This window comes from Nothoprocta perdicaria, unplaced genomic scaffold (genome assembly GCF_003342845.1).
Source record: "Nothoprocta perdicaria isolate Ctin4 unplaced genomic scaffold, notPer1 scaffold_50, whole genome shotgun sequence".
NCBI classification, from domain to species: domain Eukaryota; kingdom Metazoa; phylum Chordata; class Aves; order Tinamiformes; family Tinamidae; genus Nothoprocta; species Nothoprocta perdicaria.
In genome coordinates this window covers 3,338,443-3,356,804 of record NW_020455755.1, presented here as the reverse complement: position 1 = coordinate 3,356,804, position 18,362 = coordinate 3,338,443, and the positions used below count along the sequence as shown (strand labels likewise).

Below are 18,362 nucleotides of genomic sequence, written 5' to 3'. Positions count from 1 at the left end.
TTCCAAAAACCTACTACAGCCAGTTTCCCAGGCTTTACACAAGGCCTCCCTCTCTATGACAGTCACCAGTTGCTCCCCAAAAGCCCACCTGAATTTCCAGCCCACCTCACTCAAACTGACTGTGTTCCTGAAATAAAATTCATTTCACTCATAAATTCATTTCCATCGAAACTCTGGGTTGAGATTTATAGGTACATTTTTTCTGCACTTACGATATTTTGTGTATATATCTATACACACACATATAGATAGATTTCTTTCTGCACAGTATTTCTATTTGCCTCAAACTTACACCTCTCTCAGCAGATCTCTGTTTCCTAAAGATCACCTCCTTGTATATAGTTTATAGAGCTATAAACGAACGTCTCTGTCTTCAATATTTGTCTAGGAAAAAAAAATCTGAAGTGATAGTATTTTAGAAAACTAAATGACTTAGTCACTTCATGTTACATTTTAAAACCTTTTACAGCAGCACAAGACCACATAAGGCACACCTACACTTATGACAGTTAAACATCTGTTATTAAGCAAGGATGATTATGCCTTCATTTGTTTTAGAGGATTGTAAATGAGTACTGAAGGGGACTGGGAAAGGGAACAGGTCATGCACTTTATTCGGGGAGAACTTTGTTCCTGTGAAGGGTGCAGCTACATCAAATAGCTTCCTTGGAAGAGTCAAGTACCTGTTGCATGTGAAGCAGACTTTCACCGGCAAGGGAACCAAACCGTTGTGGTCTAATTCGTGTTGTGCTTTCTTGACATTCTTTCCTGTGGTTTCTTCTTTTCTCCTCCTCTTACTGGTACCTAATAGTAAATTAAAAAGCACGCTGAGTTACCAGCATAGCAGAGGCTTGCTTCCTGCTGAATGCATGTGATCACCTGAGGCAGAGGCAAACAGAAGAGGCAAAAGGATCTCCTTTGGCACCCTTATCAATCACAAAATCTGGCCTTAAATGACAGACTATGCTGCCTATAAAGGCCAGCATACCTTATACTTAACCATTCAGGTGACATCCTACACTAAGCTACTACTTGTCTAGATTATCATTCCCTAAGTAAAAATCAGGCATTTGGACAACTGAAAGAATCCTTTTCAGCCTGAAGAACTAGGCTAAACTGATAAGCACATGCGCTTGTCTGCTGCAAGTCCTGCTGGAGATGGGGTCACTGCTTGTAGCAAAACCCCCACAACTCAACCCTGGGGAAGGCGAGAGGCTGCCTGCTGCTGGGTAAACACTCCTGCACCCTCTGCTTTCACCACGGGCACTGGAACCAGAAATACCAAGGAGTCAAAGAGGAGGCAAAAAAGCCAGGGCAGCAGCAGGATACATCTGTGGAGATCTTCACCAACACTAACCAAGCCTTTGCTTACCTGGAAGTGCTGTGGTGCAGGTCAGTTCATTCGGCAACTGGAACTGCGTTGGGTTCCTTTCCATGGCAGCAGCAATAAGAAGCTCAAAGGGTCGCTTCAGCTGGGGCTGCCCACAGTCCATTTCTGCAATGGCAGAGTCATCATCCACGTCAATTATGTCCTCATCGACATCATTCTGCTCTGAGTTGGGGGTCTCGGTGCTGGCATTGGATGTGGGAGTGCCAGGCCGGCTCGCTCTCCTTTCCAAGATCCTGGCATGCGCATTAGCCCTGATGCTGCTGCTAGACCTGTCCAACAGGTCCGCGTCACTGGTGGGGGAGGTGGTCCTTTTCCCAGATTTGTCCACCAATCCATTTACCTGCCCCAGCTCTTTCTTCTGTTCTCGCTTCTGCACGACATGAATAGGCAGGCTTATCATGGAGACCACAAACAAAGCACATCAACCTTGACAAACATGCAGTCGAAGAAAAACAGCATCTGAAAAAGCTGGAGTCACTTGCTACAACTTCCCCCATGGAGTCATTAAACATTTGACCTAGTAAAAACAAATTTTGTGGTAGCTAACATGCAGGCTACAGAGCAGCTGAAGGGAACAAAGCACAGGGAAGAAGATTAACATGTCTCTCCCCTATCAGGATGACTGCATGCGAGCTCTGATCGGAACAATACAGCATCAGGTCCTAAATACTCGCTAAATCAGACAACTCGCTCTGCTAACCGAACACTCAGAAACTCCACGCTGGATCACTCGGTGTTAATGCAGTTTATTAACCCTCGCAGTGCAGCCAAATCCATTATGGAATGGAAAGGGCAGCGTGCGAGCACGCGAGCGGAATACGCAAACACTCGCCTATCTCTGAGGACGGGCCTCTCTTGAGCAAGGCAGGCAGGGGAACTGCAGCAGAGAAAAACAATACCCTGGCAGTCACCGAGACATCCATTTTGCAGCAGGAGGGGACACTGCGTGGCCTCGTACGGGCAGCTGTGTGCTGCTCCGCTGCCTGACAGTCACGAGAACGGAGGAACCAAAATACAGAAATGGTCTGTAAAGGAGGGAGGTGTTACCAGACAATTTTTCATACAGAAGAATTGTCTTGTTTTCGTAATTGGGGACCTTCGTTTTCGCTGTTGGCAGATGCCCGACGAGCACTCTAGAAACATAACAGGGCAGTAGGTTCAGCAACAAAAGGCTGAGTGCACAGTTCTCTCAAAATGTGTTTTGGTGGTACTTCAACTGAACAGTTGCTAGACAGCTTGGAGCAGCTTTTCAACCCTCTGCTACACGGGGTGATGTAGCCACAGCAATAAGATGTTTACATTGTGCAAGACTGCTTCCTGGAGAAGGAGCATCACGAAAAAGAGAGAGAGAGAGAAGCCACAACCTTGCCCAGTCACCTCCTCCCCATCCTGTTCAGCAGCCCAGGAAGTCATAACTCACTGTGATTTCACCCTCTGCTGAAGTGCAACTGCTGTGAAGTCACACTTCTAAAAAAGCACACATTAACCAGAATTACAGCCCTGACGCCAAGCTGCAGGACCAGGGTTCTCGTTTCACCTCCGTGAGCTCCGGAGCCATGACCTGTGTGCCTTAGTTTTCCCTCCTTCCCAGAAGGGAGGAAGAAAGCCCAGTTTAAGAGTCACAGCTTAACACAGACACGCCAGGCACTTCAGTACTGTGGTTCCTAGCAGCAAGGTTAACACCAAGAGGGTTCCGTCAAGAGGCCTTAGTTTTCTTTAAGCCTGTTCCTACCAAAGCCCTTACCTGTGAGCACAAGGAGCAGCTCTGATGTACGTACACATTAAAGAGAGAGGAAGCTCTAAGGGGCTCCCGTTTTAGATGGGCAGAGGACAGACAGCATGTTTATTACAAGAGGCTTTACCTTTCTGCGCACAGTGCAGCGGTGACACATCCACTCTCCTGGAGGCAGCATTTCCTCACTGAGCGGAGGGTTGCTGTAAGAGAAAAGCAAAACATGTTTTTTTTTTTTTTACTGTTATTTCTGAAAGGCCTTTTCTTGTTTACAAGCAGTTTAAGGCTGGCAGCTTTGCAGGGTCCAGGCCTGGGCACTTCTTCCTTTCCACACGCTGATCCTGCCCAGGTTTGCTTGCCCGTGTCCCGCTTAGCAAGACACCTCCTGTCACGAGTGAAGTCGGTTTTCCACGATACCCACCTCATCTCCAGGATGCTCCCTGCTTTCGGAGGAAGAATCTTAGAATTAAATAGCAAAAATAAACGTAAGATTCATCTGTGTGCCACACACTTACCTCCCTCAAAAAGCAACTCTTCCTTAAATAACTGGACTGTTCAGTGTAATACTAAACATTCCTGTGCAATAAGCACAGCCACATACGCAGGCATTTCTGTCACTAGAACTTGCAGTGTGAGTCCAACTGAAAAGCTGCCATGAAGTCTACTCACTGCTTCTAATGTACTCCATCCTCCATCACGCTAACTTAATGATGGAAACCACTTTCTATCTTAAGACAACCAAAATATCCTTAAAAATAACTTCGTATCTGCAGCTTGCGTTGGCTACGAAGCGCGAGATCCATCCCACACACACGGATCTGCACTTACTACAAGAGCTGTACCACACCAAAATGACATTCTCATTTAGATGCTAGAAATAAACCAAAGCAAATTAGATGAAGGAGTAAGGAGGGCTATTTTGAGAGCTGATTTTCCTCGGCTAAAGGCAGAGCAGCATATGTTAGATGATATACTTTCCTTACAAATCTTCCTAGCTCGTGTACTTCCCAACACTTCTTCATCATTAAGATTTGTCATTTCAGCAAACTGCTGACTGCTGCAGGAAAAGCACACATGCTGTCAGATAAACAGCTAGTCACCCAACAGCAGGGCTAAGGTATACTTTAAAAGTTGGCCTTACAGATGGTAGAGCTACTTAGCAGACTTTTCTTATGCAGTTTCATGTTCGCTCTCGTGCTGAAAACTCAATTGATAGCACAGCAGCTGAAGTTCAGTTTTCTAGATTGCCAGCCCTGCCTTGGCTACAGTGGGGATGACCAGGGCACAAGTTGGTCCCCCTGCATGGCCACACCAGCAAGGAGCTCGTTAAACCTGCTGAAAAGCTCTGCAAGTGGGGGCGAGGGAGAAGTATTACCCAATGGGAATGATATTAATTGTTAAGCATCAGGACGTTCAACACACAGGAAACTGGAACTAAGTAATGAAAACTCCGGCAGCTAACGAAGCTGTTCACTTCAGAAGCCTCTATGCGGTTTGTTCCATCTGCAGACCAACAGGAAACTAAATCCAGGTTAAGCTACAAGAAATCTCAAAAACTGCCAAACTAGTGACGTTCAGAGGGGTATTTAGCAGCCAGCCCCGCGTGCTCTGCGGCAAAGGGAGACGCTTTCCTCCTGGAGAGCCCCGCTCACAGCGCAGGGAAATCGCACCGGGTCCCAGCCCGGCCTTCCAGGCTGGGACTGTAAAAACAAACACCCGTCCTTTGTTCTAGCACAGTCCCGGGAGCCTTGCCCTGCGCGCGGCGGAGCCTCCCCGGCACCGCGGCTCCCGTTCCATCCCGGAGCGCTGGGCCTGCGAGGCCGCGCGCGCCGGTGCCGGCCCCCGGGGAATCCGCCGGAGCTGCCACATCTGGCAGCCATTTTGAGGAAAGGGCCGGATTCCAGGGGCCTGGCGCTCGCAGGCGCGCGGGAACGCGGCGCTCTGCCCGCCCGCGCGCCGGGACCTACCTGCTCCTCGTGGTTCTCATGTCCTGGAGGGCTCGGACGAAGCCGGGCTCGGGCTCCGCGGGACATCAGCAAAGCCTCGACTACTGGCAGGTTACCGAAATCTTAGGCAGGAACTGCCCCCTGCACCAATCTAACCTTCGCTAATAGATTTTGGGGGGTGAGGGGAAGAGTAACGAGCGACCCCGGGCGCTCGCTGCCCTGTGCACCCATTTGCAATCCTAAGATGGAGCCCGCAGCAGCTCAGTCTTCACTCCTGCTGGAAACGAAGTTCTTAGATGTGTAATTACCGTCGGAGCGGATTCATCTGGCCCACTCGCCGCTCCCAACACCCCAAGGACAAGAAACCACAGACTGGGATTTGTTTGTGGTGGATTTCAGCCTTGTGAAGCGGCGGACAGGCGTGTCTGAACTGGAAACACGTCGGCCGCGCCGCGCGCAACGCCACGCGCTGCCAGATGCCTGGGGTTATTTGTTTTAACTGTTACCTTAATGTTACACAATTTGCAAGGAAACAATTAATAGCACGGGGAAGCTGGAGAGATGGCTGGAAGAGTTAGACCAGGTTTCTTGAACGCTTAGGTTAGTTCAAACATAAGAAACGTGGCACTAGCTGCTACACAACCAGCACATCCTACACACAGAGTTCTCTTCCAGTTACACAAAGAGGGAAGCATTTTAAGCACTGGTGCTAAAAAAGACCCGTGGAAGGAAGGCAAAACGCTGGTCTGAGCCCAGCAGCGAAGCTCTTAGCTCCCAGCCGGGCCTCCTGAGCTTTCTGCCTGCTGTCAAGGCCTTCCTGCTGCAGCAAGTGTGTTAAAAGAGTGATTCTGCTTCGCCTGGTTAATGAACTGTTCATCAAGGCAGCTCGCTGCACTAACAAAGACTGATGAATACTGTTTCTGCACTGCTGGCCTCTCCTCAAGGAAAGAGCATTTCCTGGGTCTTAACATAAAGCCAAGGAAGCGCCAAAGAATGCTGCTTTAATTGACTAGTTATGACCACATTCTTCACCCTTTTACTGCGAGCATAAGAGAAACTAATTTTTAAATCCGAATGAGCCACTTGATCTTCATAACCAAGCCGGGATTTAGCGCGTTGGCACGGGCAGCGCGGCCACTTTCTCTCTATCTCTCCCGGGTTCATTAGCATGCAGCTCTCCGGCGCTCCGTGCCGATGGAGCTGCTGCCAGCAGGACCTCTGACTCCGCAGCACCAGCTTCCTCCTCGGTTTCAACACCCCTACTTTGAGCCCTGCAAGAATCAGGCTACTGTGTGAAAAGTCGCCAAGTCTTCATTTCGGGAGGTTTCCCCTTCTGTCGCCACAGGAGGTTGTGATTTTACCTGGGGTGTTCGGCGTGACCCATGTCCCTCTGCTCAAAGCAAGCTCGTCCCTGAATCCAGGAGACAGACAACTCTTTCAGAATTAGCACCTATGCAAACGTCTGCAAGTCTAATTCAAACACGGCCTCTGAAAATTAAAGGAGATGTTCACAACTGCATGTTCAAAAGCCACTTCACCGACCCCAAGCTGCTTGCCAGCAGTATTAGTCCCATGGCTTTTTCTAGAAAATTAACTGGTGCCTCTTGAAGCTTGTATGGGATTTACGTTGTCAGGACTCGTTCTTGTCAACTTTTGGACTAGCTCCCATGCTCCGAACATTACACAGAGTCTCGATTAAATAAAGTTTAAATAGCTACGAGGAAATCAAAAGCCTTCAAGAGTTATTGTATACTAGCAGTTTTTAATCAAGCAAACAATAGCATCAAGTCACTTAATTTTTCAATTTCACACTCTGGAGCTCTCATACATCAGGCGCCCGTTGTTAGCCTAAATCCCGTAATTATTCTCCACTTTGCTGACCTCAATAAATAAGAACACAGCGCTCAGAGGAACGGCACCTTCTCCAGCACGAACTGGACCACAGCTGGCAAAGGAAGCACTCAAAGCAAACGTGAGTTATTTACACAGGGCATTCCTGGGGGCCATCTTGTGCACGAAGCCGCGGACACGGCCCAGAGCAGGGCCTGGCTCCGCACACAGACCATGAGAGCCACCGGCCCCGGGTACCTGGGCACGGAAACAAGCCCGTGTCCGGCACATGAACAACTTGTCTTTGATCCCAAACGTTTTCAAGAACCATTTCTTATTCTTCCTCCTCTTAAAAAGCAGCAAAGAGTAATGCTGTGGAAAAAAACTAATCCAGGCAAGAACATTTTCCCTCAGGTTTTCTCCTTCCCAGAGAGCTTCTCATTATCTTGCCGAAGAGTTAATGACAGGCTTATAAAAAGGATGCGGGTGAAGTTTGCCAGCCAGCTAAAGGAACAAGGCTTTCAGCTCTTCTATAGGTCTCCTATTTGTCCTAATGATGGATACAGCTACAGCTGTTCTACCGGCTTCATAAAGAACAAGGCGCCCTGGCTTCCTCAGTGGCAGCCGTAACGAAAACAAACAAGGCACCCAACCACACTGTCAGCGCACTACAAGCGCCCCATTGAGAACCCGAGAAAGTCGCAGCATTAACTAATTCAGTGCTCTGCAGCAGTTTTAGTGTGCCCAAGTTCCCTGTTCCTGCTCCCAGCCGCTCCGTGCCCTGCAGGAGCAGGGCACCTGGGGCGCAGTGCTCGGGCAGGGCACACGAGCCCCCCAAAAGCAGTTGTTGGCTGCAGCCTCTCTCGGCTCTGCCCTCTTGCAACTCTCCCACCTCCTGCTGCCAGGCCCGGGCCAAAGACGGATTTGCTATTTCCTGGGAAAACAGAAATGAGACCGCGTTACTTTTCGTGAACGATTAGGAATACCGTCAGCTCTCCCTCCATTCCAGTAAGCGGGATTATTCTTCAGCAAAAACTATTCTACCAAGTTGTCCAACAGCAGATATTTAATTCTACGAGCCCCACCTGTTTATTAGTAAGGCCAATGCCAAGACACTCGGGAGCACAAGGGACCATCTTCCCAACAAACCAACAGATCCTCCAAGCACCACAGCGGACCCCATCACCCTTCAGACACCTGTTCTTCACAAACCCCTGAGCGTGTTCTCATCACCCCAAAAGCAACCGTTTCAGCAATTCCTGATCTCAACTCAGCTCACGTTTTCTAAGTTATACCTGCTTAATACTAGCAGTGCTATTCACATCACCTATGGAGCATCAGCTACTGTATTTACCTTCTGCACAACTCCCTTCCCTGAGGGAACCAGGAAAACCAGAAAAAGCTTGAGAGCATAAGGTTATCTGCACTGGGATTCAAGTTTTGGACATGAATATTAAAGTTCTAAATGGTAACATCCAGCACGGAAACCTGGACATTACTGGGCAGCTCAATTCATGATTTTTTTGACTGCCACTGAGAAAGGAAGGGAACATAAAAGACCAAATGCCACAGCATTTCATAGGTCACTGATTATCCCATCATCTGGAATACTGCATCTGCTTAGCATGCATCTTTCAAACTGCACGGCCAGAGTTAGAAATAGGGGTTGAGAAGCAGACAGAAAACAGAAGCAGAATTAAAACACCATTTTACAGCCAGACCAAAACCAGGAGGAATACAATGCAAGACAGAGGCAAACTAACACAATCTATCCACATGCCAGAACAGAAGCAGAAGAGGACTCAAACTAGAAGTTTAAGAAGTAGTGTTGGCAGGTGCATTATTTCCAAAATTGCATTTACTGTGTGGTTCCTTCTATCTCCTTGAAGAGCTGTTGTTCATCCCATCAAAACACATTGAGTGGTAGTTCAAGCCTCTGAGGGCAGAACTGCACCAGGATGGTTTCACAAGCCAAAGCCCTGGTGTACAGGGAACTGCAGCATCCTGTAAAAGCTAAAACCAACGTCACTTCCCTGCATCCTTCCTTAATCCACTCTTGCCATTCTAGTCCTGGGAAGAAGTCTAAGGATACCGTGATGGAAGCTCTCCCACCTCCCTACCCTTCCTGTTTGTCCCCAAGTAGCTGTGACTTCCAGCCTCTTCCCCGTGTCCTTGGAACCCTCAAGACTTCCAGGGAATCAGGGAAGTTCTCACCAACACGAAGCTTTGTTCTGACAAAGGCCTAACGACCACAAGTGTTTGATAAACTAGATAGGCTCTATGTAAACATGCGATGACCTGATGCAATTAGTTTCTTCCATTTATAGAAAGAACCTGGCCTAGAGAGACCATTCCCTAGACAACCCATTAGGTATTACCTTTGTTAACGGATAGCAAGAAGTTAGTGTTCTCCAGGATATTAAATTTCCATTAAAACAAATATATAGGATACACACACACATACAACATAGACAAAAATACACACGCACACCCTTGTGAATATGTATCTAGACATTTTCCACATCCTGACTCCAGTTTCTTTCCCATGCATCACGCCTTTACATCTGTTCTGCAGACAGTAGTCAATGGCGAGCTTCATTACTGAATATTCAGATCTTCACAGCACCATCTTAAGGCAGGATGACATGTAGAGCAGCAAAAGCGGAAGAAAAGAGGCCGGAGGATCAACATAGCTCTGGTGAGAATCAGAGTTCATCCAACCTTGACTCTAAAGAACAGCACAGAAAAGACAAAAGGGTGTAAACAAAGCCACCCCCTCTGCACACACACGCACAGAGGGCAAGTTGAGAGGCTTCTGAAAGATGAACATTCAGCCCCAGCCAAGCTCAATGTGTCCAAATGAGACAGTTGAAGGGGTAGAAGCAACAAGGTGGCAAGAAGAGGCCAAGAAAAGTTATGAAGATCATAAATATAATCCTGATATTTATATGTGGACCAGGCTTTCCTCAAAGTATTGAGAAGGAGGAAAGAGGAGCAACAAAAATACACACGGAAAAAGCTTTAAAGTGGAGTATAAATCCTTTTCTCAGTTTTTCTGGATCACCTTTATATCCTGTCCCTGTTGCTATTCTAGACTACGATCACCGGGAAGCTCACAGGCCGCCTTGCCCCAAGTCAGAGACCGCACGGGCAGGTATTTCACACCAACCACTACTGCTTGCCAGAAATTCAGCATGGGGTTTTCAGCCTGCTAAATTGCATCCTCAGGCCACTGCTTTCTGCAGGGTTAGTCAGTAATCTCCAGCTCCATCTAGTTCATTTCAAGTGACTCGTGCAGCGCAGACGTCAGCAGAAATAGGCTACAGTCAGGTTCAGGCGCTAGATTTCCCCCAGCTGGCTGAGATGCTCTTTGCCTTTTGTCCTCAAGATCTGATACCTCAACTGCAAGGATGATTTATAGGGTTTTCTTCTTCATTCCTGGCTATAGGTAGCATTTACTCCACACCCAGAAGGGTATGTAATTACATTACTACTGATATCTGTCAACTTCTTTATTAAAAAGAAGGTGCACCACTCTTTTTGCTCAGCTCTGAGAGCTCCTGCGTGCTGTAGCCTTCTTTAGAGGAAGGTGGGCAGACACTTAGTGAGCTGTTGAGCTGGAGGCAGCGAAGCTCTAGTACTATAAGGAGAAGAATCCAGCTCTGATAATCCGGCTAGGTCACAAAGTCACAAATTCAGCTGGTAACTCAGCGTGGCACGATGCTTTCCCTTACACTCGCTCCTTTGGAATCCAGTAGCACACATCCCTAGAACAAAGCCATATTATACTGAGACACATGAGCATTTTCACAAGTCCAAGCTCATTTCCTGACTGATGTACCTTTTTTTTTTTTTTTTAAACAAACAAACAAAAAATCTTATATGTGATTTCCATGGCAAAGGGCTGTATTGCCTACATATTCACACTTTGTTAACACTTGTTTTCAGGACGACAGACCTTTTCTTTAACTGGAAATTACTGCTTGCTTTCTTCGCAGCAGACTCCTGTTTGTTACTGACTTTAGGATTAAGAAGTGGGATTCCAGAAACACAGGGAAAAAAAATAAATCAGGAACCTGACACATACTACTGAGTCAGGCTAGAAACAGATACAGTTTAACATCCACTTGTGTAGACTGACACACAGAACAAATATTTGTGTCATCACTATGCAGAAATACTGTTTCAATCTGTGCTACAACTGAAGGTTGGAATTGATGAAGTTTTCCTACACATGGAGACACTCTACATGGGTGTTTTTACATTGTTGCAGCAATACTTACAAATCAAAAGTGATAAAGGATGGTTTCCGGGGGCAAAACACAGATTGGGTCCTGATTCTTACTGGAAAGACACAATTCTGCAGTCACCAATCTGACGACTAGGACACTACGGGGACACTCTCCATCCAGGAGGTCCTCCCTACCAGCCAAATTAGAAGCACAGCACTATGTCAAACATACCTGCAAATATAGCTTTCCATTTATGATCTCTACCTGAAGCAACAACTCAGGGAAACAGAGAGAGCATTATATCTTTATCGTACACTAAATTAGTTGCTCTTTTCCTACTCCCAGCTGTAAGATCCGCGGGCAGCTGTAAAACCTTAACAGCATTGAGCTTGTGCATGATAAAAGGACACAAGGCAAGCTAAATTAAGGTGAATATATTTACAAGACAGAGCTAAGATCCCCATAACAAACCACCATTAGCAGATTAGTATTATGAATCTAATCCAATTAAGAATTTCCTGTGCAAGTGCCTAGAGGAGCTAGAAATCCTTTGGGAACACCTTTCCATGCTCTGAAAGGCTCCCGTGAGTCACACCTGCAGCTCCAACACACCAGGAAGGACCAGCTCCAGAGGAGCTACTGCCACTAAGGCAGCCAAGACTTCTACCCCCAAGGACGTTGCTGCACCATAACGAACTTCAGGAGGTGGCCTGACAGTAGCAGGGAGAAGACTTCTCGACCCACTCCACATAAAATCATCACTTTCCACGAGCAAAGGGGCAAAACGGCTAAGAGCTTTCACCAAGTCTCAATATGTCGTGCTTTTTAAACAGCTTCCTGTAATGACGGATGCCTGACTGGCGTTAGTCTAATAGCAACGAGCGAAGACAAGTTTAACTTAAGCAGTTACACAGCCCCCGTGTTGGTTTGGACAGAATCCTAATGCCTTCCGAGGCTCATCGCTTCACGCCGATTTTGAGAACGGCAGCAATCCACAACTTGATGTGGATGCCCAGCTCGGACGTACTCCTGCCTATACTGCAAAACCTGTTCACACTCAACTGAACAGGAGCACGTGCACAAACAGGTGAGAGTCCAGCTGCAAGGCCCCCAACTACATTAGCTCACCAAGTTTTTACCATCAATGAAGAGTTTTCTGGTGCCTTTTAAGCTCGGGGGTTTAGGCTGACCTTATCTGGTTTCACAGGGAGCAATTTAGGGCAAAATTGGGAGAGCAAAAAGATTTCCTTGGTACAACTTTGCTTAACAGAACTGCCAAGAGTGATCATGTTACCACATCTGCAGGCGCATGCGAAGTGACTCTGCGCTAAGAAACCAGGCCAGGGCAACTGCTTCTTTCTTGCTCTGTACGTAGACCATGCTGGCCTCAATACTACTAAAATATAAGAACTAAACATGCACCAGAATAAGTGCTCAGTTATTTGCCTGTTCTGTGGTCTGTTAAAAAAGTACCAATTAAGATAAATGCACTTAAATCAATGCTTGGAATAAAACCAACCTATTTTGAACTTCAAAATGCACTTAAATAAGTGTTAAGAGAAGGTTTTGTCAGTTGTCTAATGCCAAAAAAAAAGTCCTTTGTAAAGTTTGAGCCTTTCCAAAGCTGCCTGAAGTGCCAGTGTATGAGAGGCATATGAACATAAGTCAGTGTACTGAAACACTACTCCTCTTCAGTTCATTTTTAGGCCTGAGGTTTAGTCCAGTTAAAGGTCCTGCTACGCCTTGAAGTGGCAAATACTTCAGTCCATTCAAAGCTTCACCTGAAAGCCTGAGGCAGCCAGAGATGCCCATTAAGGAAGTGATTAACTAAGACAATAGATAGCTAACCTTTCCCTGCCCTCCCACAGAATGGGCACATAAAGAATTAAAGCCAGAGCAAATGTCAAGATGAGGGAAGGGAATTTTACACAATTTTACACATAAATAAGGCACGGAAAGAGTTACTGATGCCCTACCAGTTAAGTAAAGTACAACTTTTTTTTTTTTTTTCCCAGTCTGAGTGTGAAGCATTTAACTGATGTGACTCAGAAAATAAGCAAACTCCGAGTAGCTAAGCTTGGTCTCCTTCTCTTTGCAACTCTATTACTCCAGTTCTTCGACAACAGCACTTCAGAGAAGACTGCCAAATCGCAGAGGAAAGAGAGCCAAATGCTCCAAATATAAACATGAAGAGGCAAGTGCTGCAAAAAGTTTGATGGCACTAGTAGGCCCGGGAAGGATGCAGTATACTTATCCCAGGACAGGCACAGGATGGTCCAACAGCGAAGGGAGGTCTTTTTGCAGGGCAGTCTCACTGGTATTGGCTGTTTAGCGTTAACAGGCAGCCGATTAATTTTAGGCAACTCGGTCGTTTTGCAAGGCTAGCGGTGCTTCCAAGCCAGCAGTTTGTACCAGGGACTTCCAGCAGCAGCATTCAGGGAGGTTCGCTGCTTCGAAGAGGGCTCCGCCAACCAGAAACTGAGGCAAAGGGACTTCAAAACAAAACAAAACTGTTCTCCATTAGTTCTCCCTCCCGGTGTCGCTCCCCTCCCCCAGCTCGTTAGCTAAACTCTTCCTCTCCCTGGGATCTTTCTAATCCTTCAGTGAAGCTGTAATGAATTTGCAACATCAGTCACTTTGCAAACAGACTTCTGCATGAATTAAGTTTACCATAAGCTCGAAAGCATGGGGTATTCTCCGAGTCACGTATCTAAAAGATATAAATGGGGTAGGATATGGGAAGCTTTGGGTAAGATATTTTTCCAGTCATGTAAAGAAGCGCAGTTCGTTCCAAGAGGCCCAAGTTAAAGAGAGAACAACAGGATGAAAACGTTCTCTGCGCCATTTCCCAAGCAGCAGGTTACAGGCAGACAACGTAACCAAAACCAGACTTCAGAACGATAAATTCTACGTTCTGTTTTCAAAGAAACAATAAACCGAGAAAAAGAAAAAAAAAATCTCTCTGGAAATTCAAACCTAAAGAAAGTCACCTGACCCTGATATTAATCCAAGTTTGGTGAAACAATATCTGGAAAGGAATTTATATTTTCCTATATCCCTCCCACCAAGCCTGTTTATCTGGAAGCGGGCTGATAATCCTAACAGTACCTGCTCTCCTCCTAATTCCAGGAGGAGTTTTCTGTTGAACTAGTGATTCTGACAGGGTGTTCTGAAAAGAGCCAAAACCACAACAGATGAATCGTGAGCTCACTTCTGGCTACATTAATTCAGGAGAACAGTCACTTCCACAGCGTATCAACAAAACTTGGTATTTACTATCAGAGAAAAGGGAAATATTACCAGATCTGAGATTTTTTGAGGGTTTTGGTTGAGAACACACTGTTTTCTGCAGAAGCCTACAGGTTTAAGTGCTAAGGCCTTTACTCTCATCTCTGTGAGCATCCAAGTGCTAACTAGAACATTTGCAAAGCAGGCCTGGATCACATCTAAGGACTTGCTTGCAGGAACAGGCTGTACAGGCACAGACAATAGCCTCTAAAGCGCCCATCAGGGCTCAGAAAGTGCCCTCCCACCCCAGCCAGAAGGAATATGTAAAAAAATGACCCACACGATTCCCCACCTGCCAATTTTGTTTTGAAGTTAAGGCAGAGACAACTGAAATCTGAAGCCATGTACTCACCTAATAAAGCTAGCTTGCTTTTCTGGAGCCTTACACAACATGGTGGTGAGGAGCCTTTCCTACACAGGAAGGCACACAACTACTTCATGGGCCACTGAATTGGCCTAATTTCTGGTTTTGTCTTTAGCCTCCTTCATGGCTTGGATTGATCACTCCCCTTTGTCATTCTTTTTTCTTTTATAATACAACCTCTCCATCTCCTGTTTACACATCCTAGACCAATTTGAGCTCTTCTAATATACCAAGCCAGCCCTAAACCTTACAATTGGTATCTGAAGAACAATTTTGCTGTCAGCAATTCAGTCAATATGCCAGAACGGTATGTTGAAGTTGCTATCAAATTACTTATAACAAGTACTGCATTTCAGGTGCTGTTCTTTAAACAATACTACTAAAAAAAAAAAAGGCAGAAAGGAAGTTTCAAGTGGTATCTTTATGCCTAAGTTTATATCCAAAAATGGAAGTTTACTTTATGCAAGATGTAGGAGGTGAAGGGAAGAAAAACATGAAAACAAAAGCCAAGCATCATCCATTTGAAACCACCTGGTTTGGATGAAGGCTTTGGATGAGTAGTAAACAGAGGTCCTGGAGCAGGAAGGCAGAATATAGCCCAAACTTGAGGTCTTCGGGAGAAGCAGCCTATCCGACCGCACGCGGCAATTCCAGGCTATTCCACTTCCCACGCCAGGGCTCATCCAAATGCTCAAAGAGGTATCCCAAGAAAGGTAACAGATAGTGAGATATAAGCAGAACTCTGTCTTCTCTCCCTATTGCGAAAGGTGACTAGTTAACCAGAGTTTTCTTTAAATACAGCTGACTCTACTAGAGCATAGCCAAAGCTTTACAGATGTCTGATTTTTCACGACCATTTCCCGCTTGCAAACACAGGAAACTTGCCAAATTAAGTTATGAAATTTAGCCTGATTTAACCATGCACAAAGTGGGCTCATTTGCAATTAGGATTAACTAGGATAAAGTCAACTACAAAACTCCACAGCTATAACCACAGAGCTGCCATCTCAGAATCTAAACATCAAGTTTTAGCAAACCACTGTAGCCCCAGTAAGAGACGGCTCAGAATGTGTTTCCATTTGACTCTGGTAGCATCTGAAAGCCCAAAGCCCAAGTTTTAAGCATCTACATCCTATACAAGACCTAAACCTTAAATAAGGCATATCAAGAAAATCAGACAGAAAATACTAGTGACCTTTCAGTAAATATTAGCGAATTTACGTTGCCACCAGCGGTACTTCCTCGGGGTGAGAGGGATGATGTCATGGCTGCACACTACAGCATTGTTGGGCAAGTCTGGCTATACGCTGCTAACGGGACACTCCCTGCAGAACTGTGACCGCACGTTCGGTTTTCCTGGTATCAGCAATCAGCTTAATAAATGTTCAGAGACCTGCAATTAGCATACAAACACAGTATAACCAGCAAGCAAAAGGGAAGGAAAAAAAACAGGGAAAAAAAGAGAGAGGAGACAGCTGTAACAGGGCAGCAAACAAAGCTCCAAAGCATGAAAGAGAGAAAGGAATGCGGTTAAAAAATCTCCCCTAAGGAAGAATACTCTGCACTCCCGAGCTCCAGCTGTTTGACTTGCCCCACTCCCTCCTCCACTCCATTATCCACTCTGGCTGTGCTAATTTAACACAAACCGCCAGCCTGCGTCAACTGTTGAACAAGAGATACGGGTAAAGCAGCCTTTGATGCATCTGGGCTCCCGACGCAGAAAAAAACTTCGGGGCGGAAAGTTCAGGTGCCTTTGCCGGGGCTCTTTTGTGTTGGTGGCTTGAGCAGCTCCGAGAGGAGGCACGAGAGTCCTCCCCGCTGCAGCCTCCACCTCCGGCTTTGCAACCGCCTCCGTGCGCACCTCCAACACAGCCCTGGGATTTGCATGCAAAAGGATCTGCCTTCTATCAACAAAGCCTCCCAACTCCGAGCGAGAGGACCCAGCTCCCCCTGAATTCACAGCAGGCCCTCCGGCGCACGACACAAGCAGCTCTAAAGCGTCAGGAGGAAGGGGAAAAAGGAGGGAAAAGAAAAAACGCGGCCAATGCTAAAGTCTGGAGGCCTGCATTTACGCTGGGAAGGTATTTCCACGTTAAAGATACTCCGGGAGCACGGCGAGGGTTTGAAAGTCACATATGCAGCCAAAATGGCGCTGAGAATAAAAATATAATTTAAAGGAAGGTCGCCATATTGTAAACAGTGAGGCAGGGAGACACAGAGACAGCAACCTCCATTATTCCCAGCAGCTGCAGCAGCACGGAAGCGCCGGGAACGTCAGGCCTGGCGCCGAGACGCAACCGCCGCTTCCCCCCCAGCCGCGACCCTGCGGAGGCCCCCCCAGGCGCCGCTCCCTTCGGAAAGGGCGAGGAGGGGAAGTTAAGGGCTCCGAAGGGGTGGAAGGGCCGGCGCGGGCAGCGTCGCAGCCGCCGGCCTCGCGTCTCCTCCAGGCCCCTCGGCCGCCGCTCGGCACAAAAAGGAGGATCCTGGCGAGGCTTGGCGGGTGGGGGTCGCAGCGCCCAGCCCCCCCCCGCAGCAACCAGGGGTGCGACTTTGCACCTCGGCGGCTCCAGATTGACCACCGCGCTGCAGGGACACGGCCCGCCGGGGCTTGCGCCTCCTTTTTGTCCCTGCCCGCCGCGCCCGGCCCTGGCTTTTCCCCTCCCCGTGCAAAGCGGGGAGCTAACGGGGAAGCGGGAGCCGCCGGAGGCCGCGGCGCAGGCCGGGGCCTTGGCCGGGAGCCGCGGGGCGCCGCCGCCGGAGCCTTACCAGCACTGGAGGTGGAACGCAGCGGGGCAGTGGTCGCAGCAGAGCAGATCCCCTCCTTCCTTGCAGCTATCGCAGCTGTCGTGGTTAGTGGCCCTGCCACTTCGCCTGGGCTCCTTCTCGGGCCTCCTGCTCTTCTTCTCCCCGTCTTCGCTCTTGGGGGGAGCCAGCAGGGCCTGGATTTGCTGCGCACACACAGGGGGGGCTCTGAGGGGGCCGGCGGGGACCCCGACCCCCCCCAGCGCCCGGCTGCGAGGCGCGGGCCCGCCCCGCCGCCGGCCTCCGCGTCCAGCGGGGCCGCTGCCGGGGGCTGGGCGAGCCGCCCGCTTCCCTCCGCGCTTCCTTCTATGGCCACGGGGCTCCGGGCCCCTCGCGGGGGGCGCCGGGCCCCTCGCCATCTTGCAGCGCCGCGACGGGTCTCTCGTGTCCCCCCCGCCGCGCCGTGCCCTGCTCCCGCCGCCGGGCCTCACCTCCATGAGCCCCCCGGAGGTGTCCAGGTCGTAGACGATCGTCTTGGTCTCCATCTTCTCCCACATTCATCCAGCCCGGGAGCGGCCCCGAGAGCCCCCCCGCCCTTCCCGGGGAAGCGGGAGCGAGGCGGCGCGGGCGGCCTAGCCCACGGGCCGCCGCGCCTGGCGCGTCCTCCTCCTCCTGCCGGGCCCGGCGGCGGCTGCGGGGGGCCCCGCGCCCGCTGCCATGCCGCGCACGGGCGGGGAAGGGGACGGCAATGGGGGGGGGAGGAGCGGCCCCGCTCCCGCCGCCGCCGCCGCCGCGCGCACACGCACCGCGCACCACACGCAGGCGGCGCCGCCGACGC

The 18,362-nt window shown here is 48.6% G+C and overlaps 1 protein-coding gene across 4 annotated transcripts in view; it reads right to left on the bottom strand.

The window, feature by feature from the left end:
• Positions 1–18,117, bottom strand: part of PHF12 (PHD finger protein 12) — a 30,777-nt gene extending 12,660 nt beyond the window's left edge. For 3 of the 4 annotated variants that reach the window (XM_026047784.1, XM_026047785.1, XM_026047787.1), the window contains exons 1-5: positions 18,016–18,117; positions 17,549–17,730; positions 3,253–3,325; positions 1,373–1,760; positions 684–804 (exon numbers count right to left, since the gene is read on the bottom strand). In XM_026047784.1, the coding sequence (XP_025903569.1) occupies positions 684–804; positions 1,373–1,760; positions 3,253–3,325; positions 17,549–17,730; positions 18,016–18,081 (830 nt within the window). In that variant the 5' untranslated portion in view covers positions 18,082–18,117. Of the gene's footprint in view, positions 1–683; positions 805–1,372; positions 1,761–3,252; positions 3,326–9,387; positions 9,597–17,548; positions 17,731–18,015 lie in introns of those variants that run through there. The other variant, XM_026047786.1, reaches the window with a different exon arrangement.
• Positions 18,118–18,362: the final 245 nt, after the last annotated feature.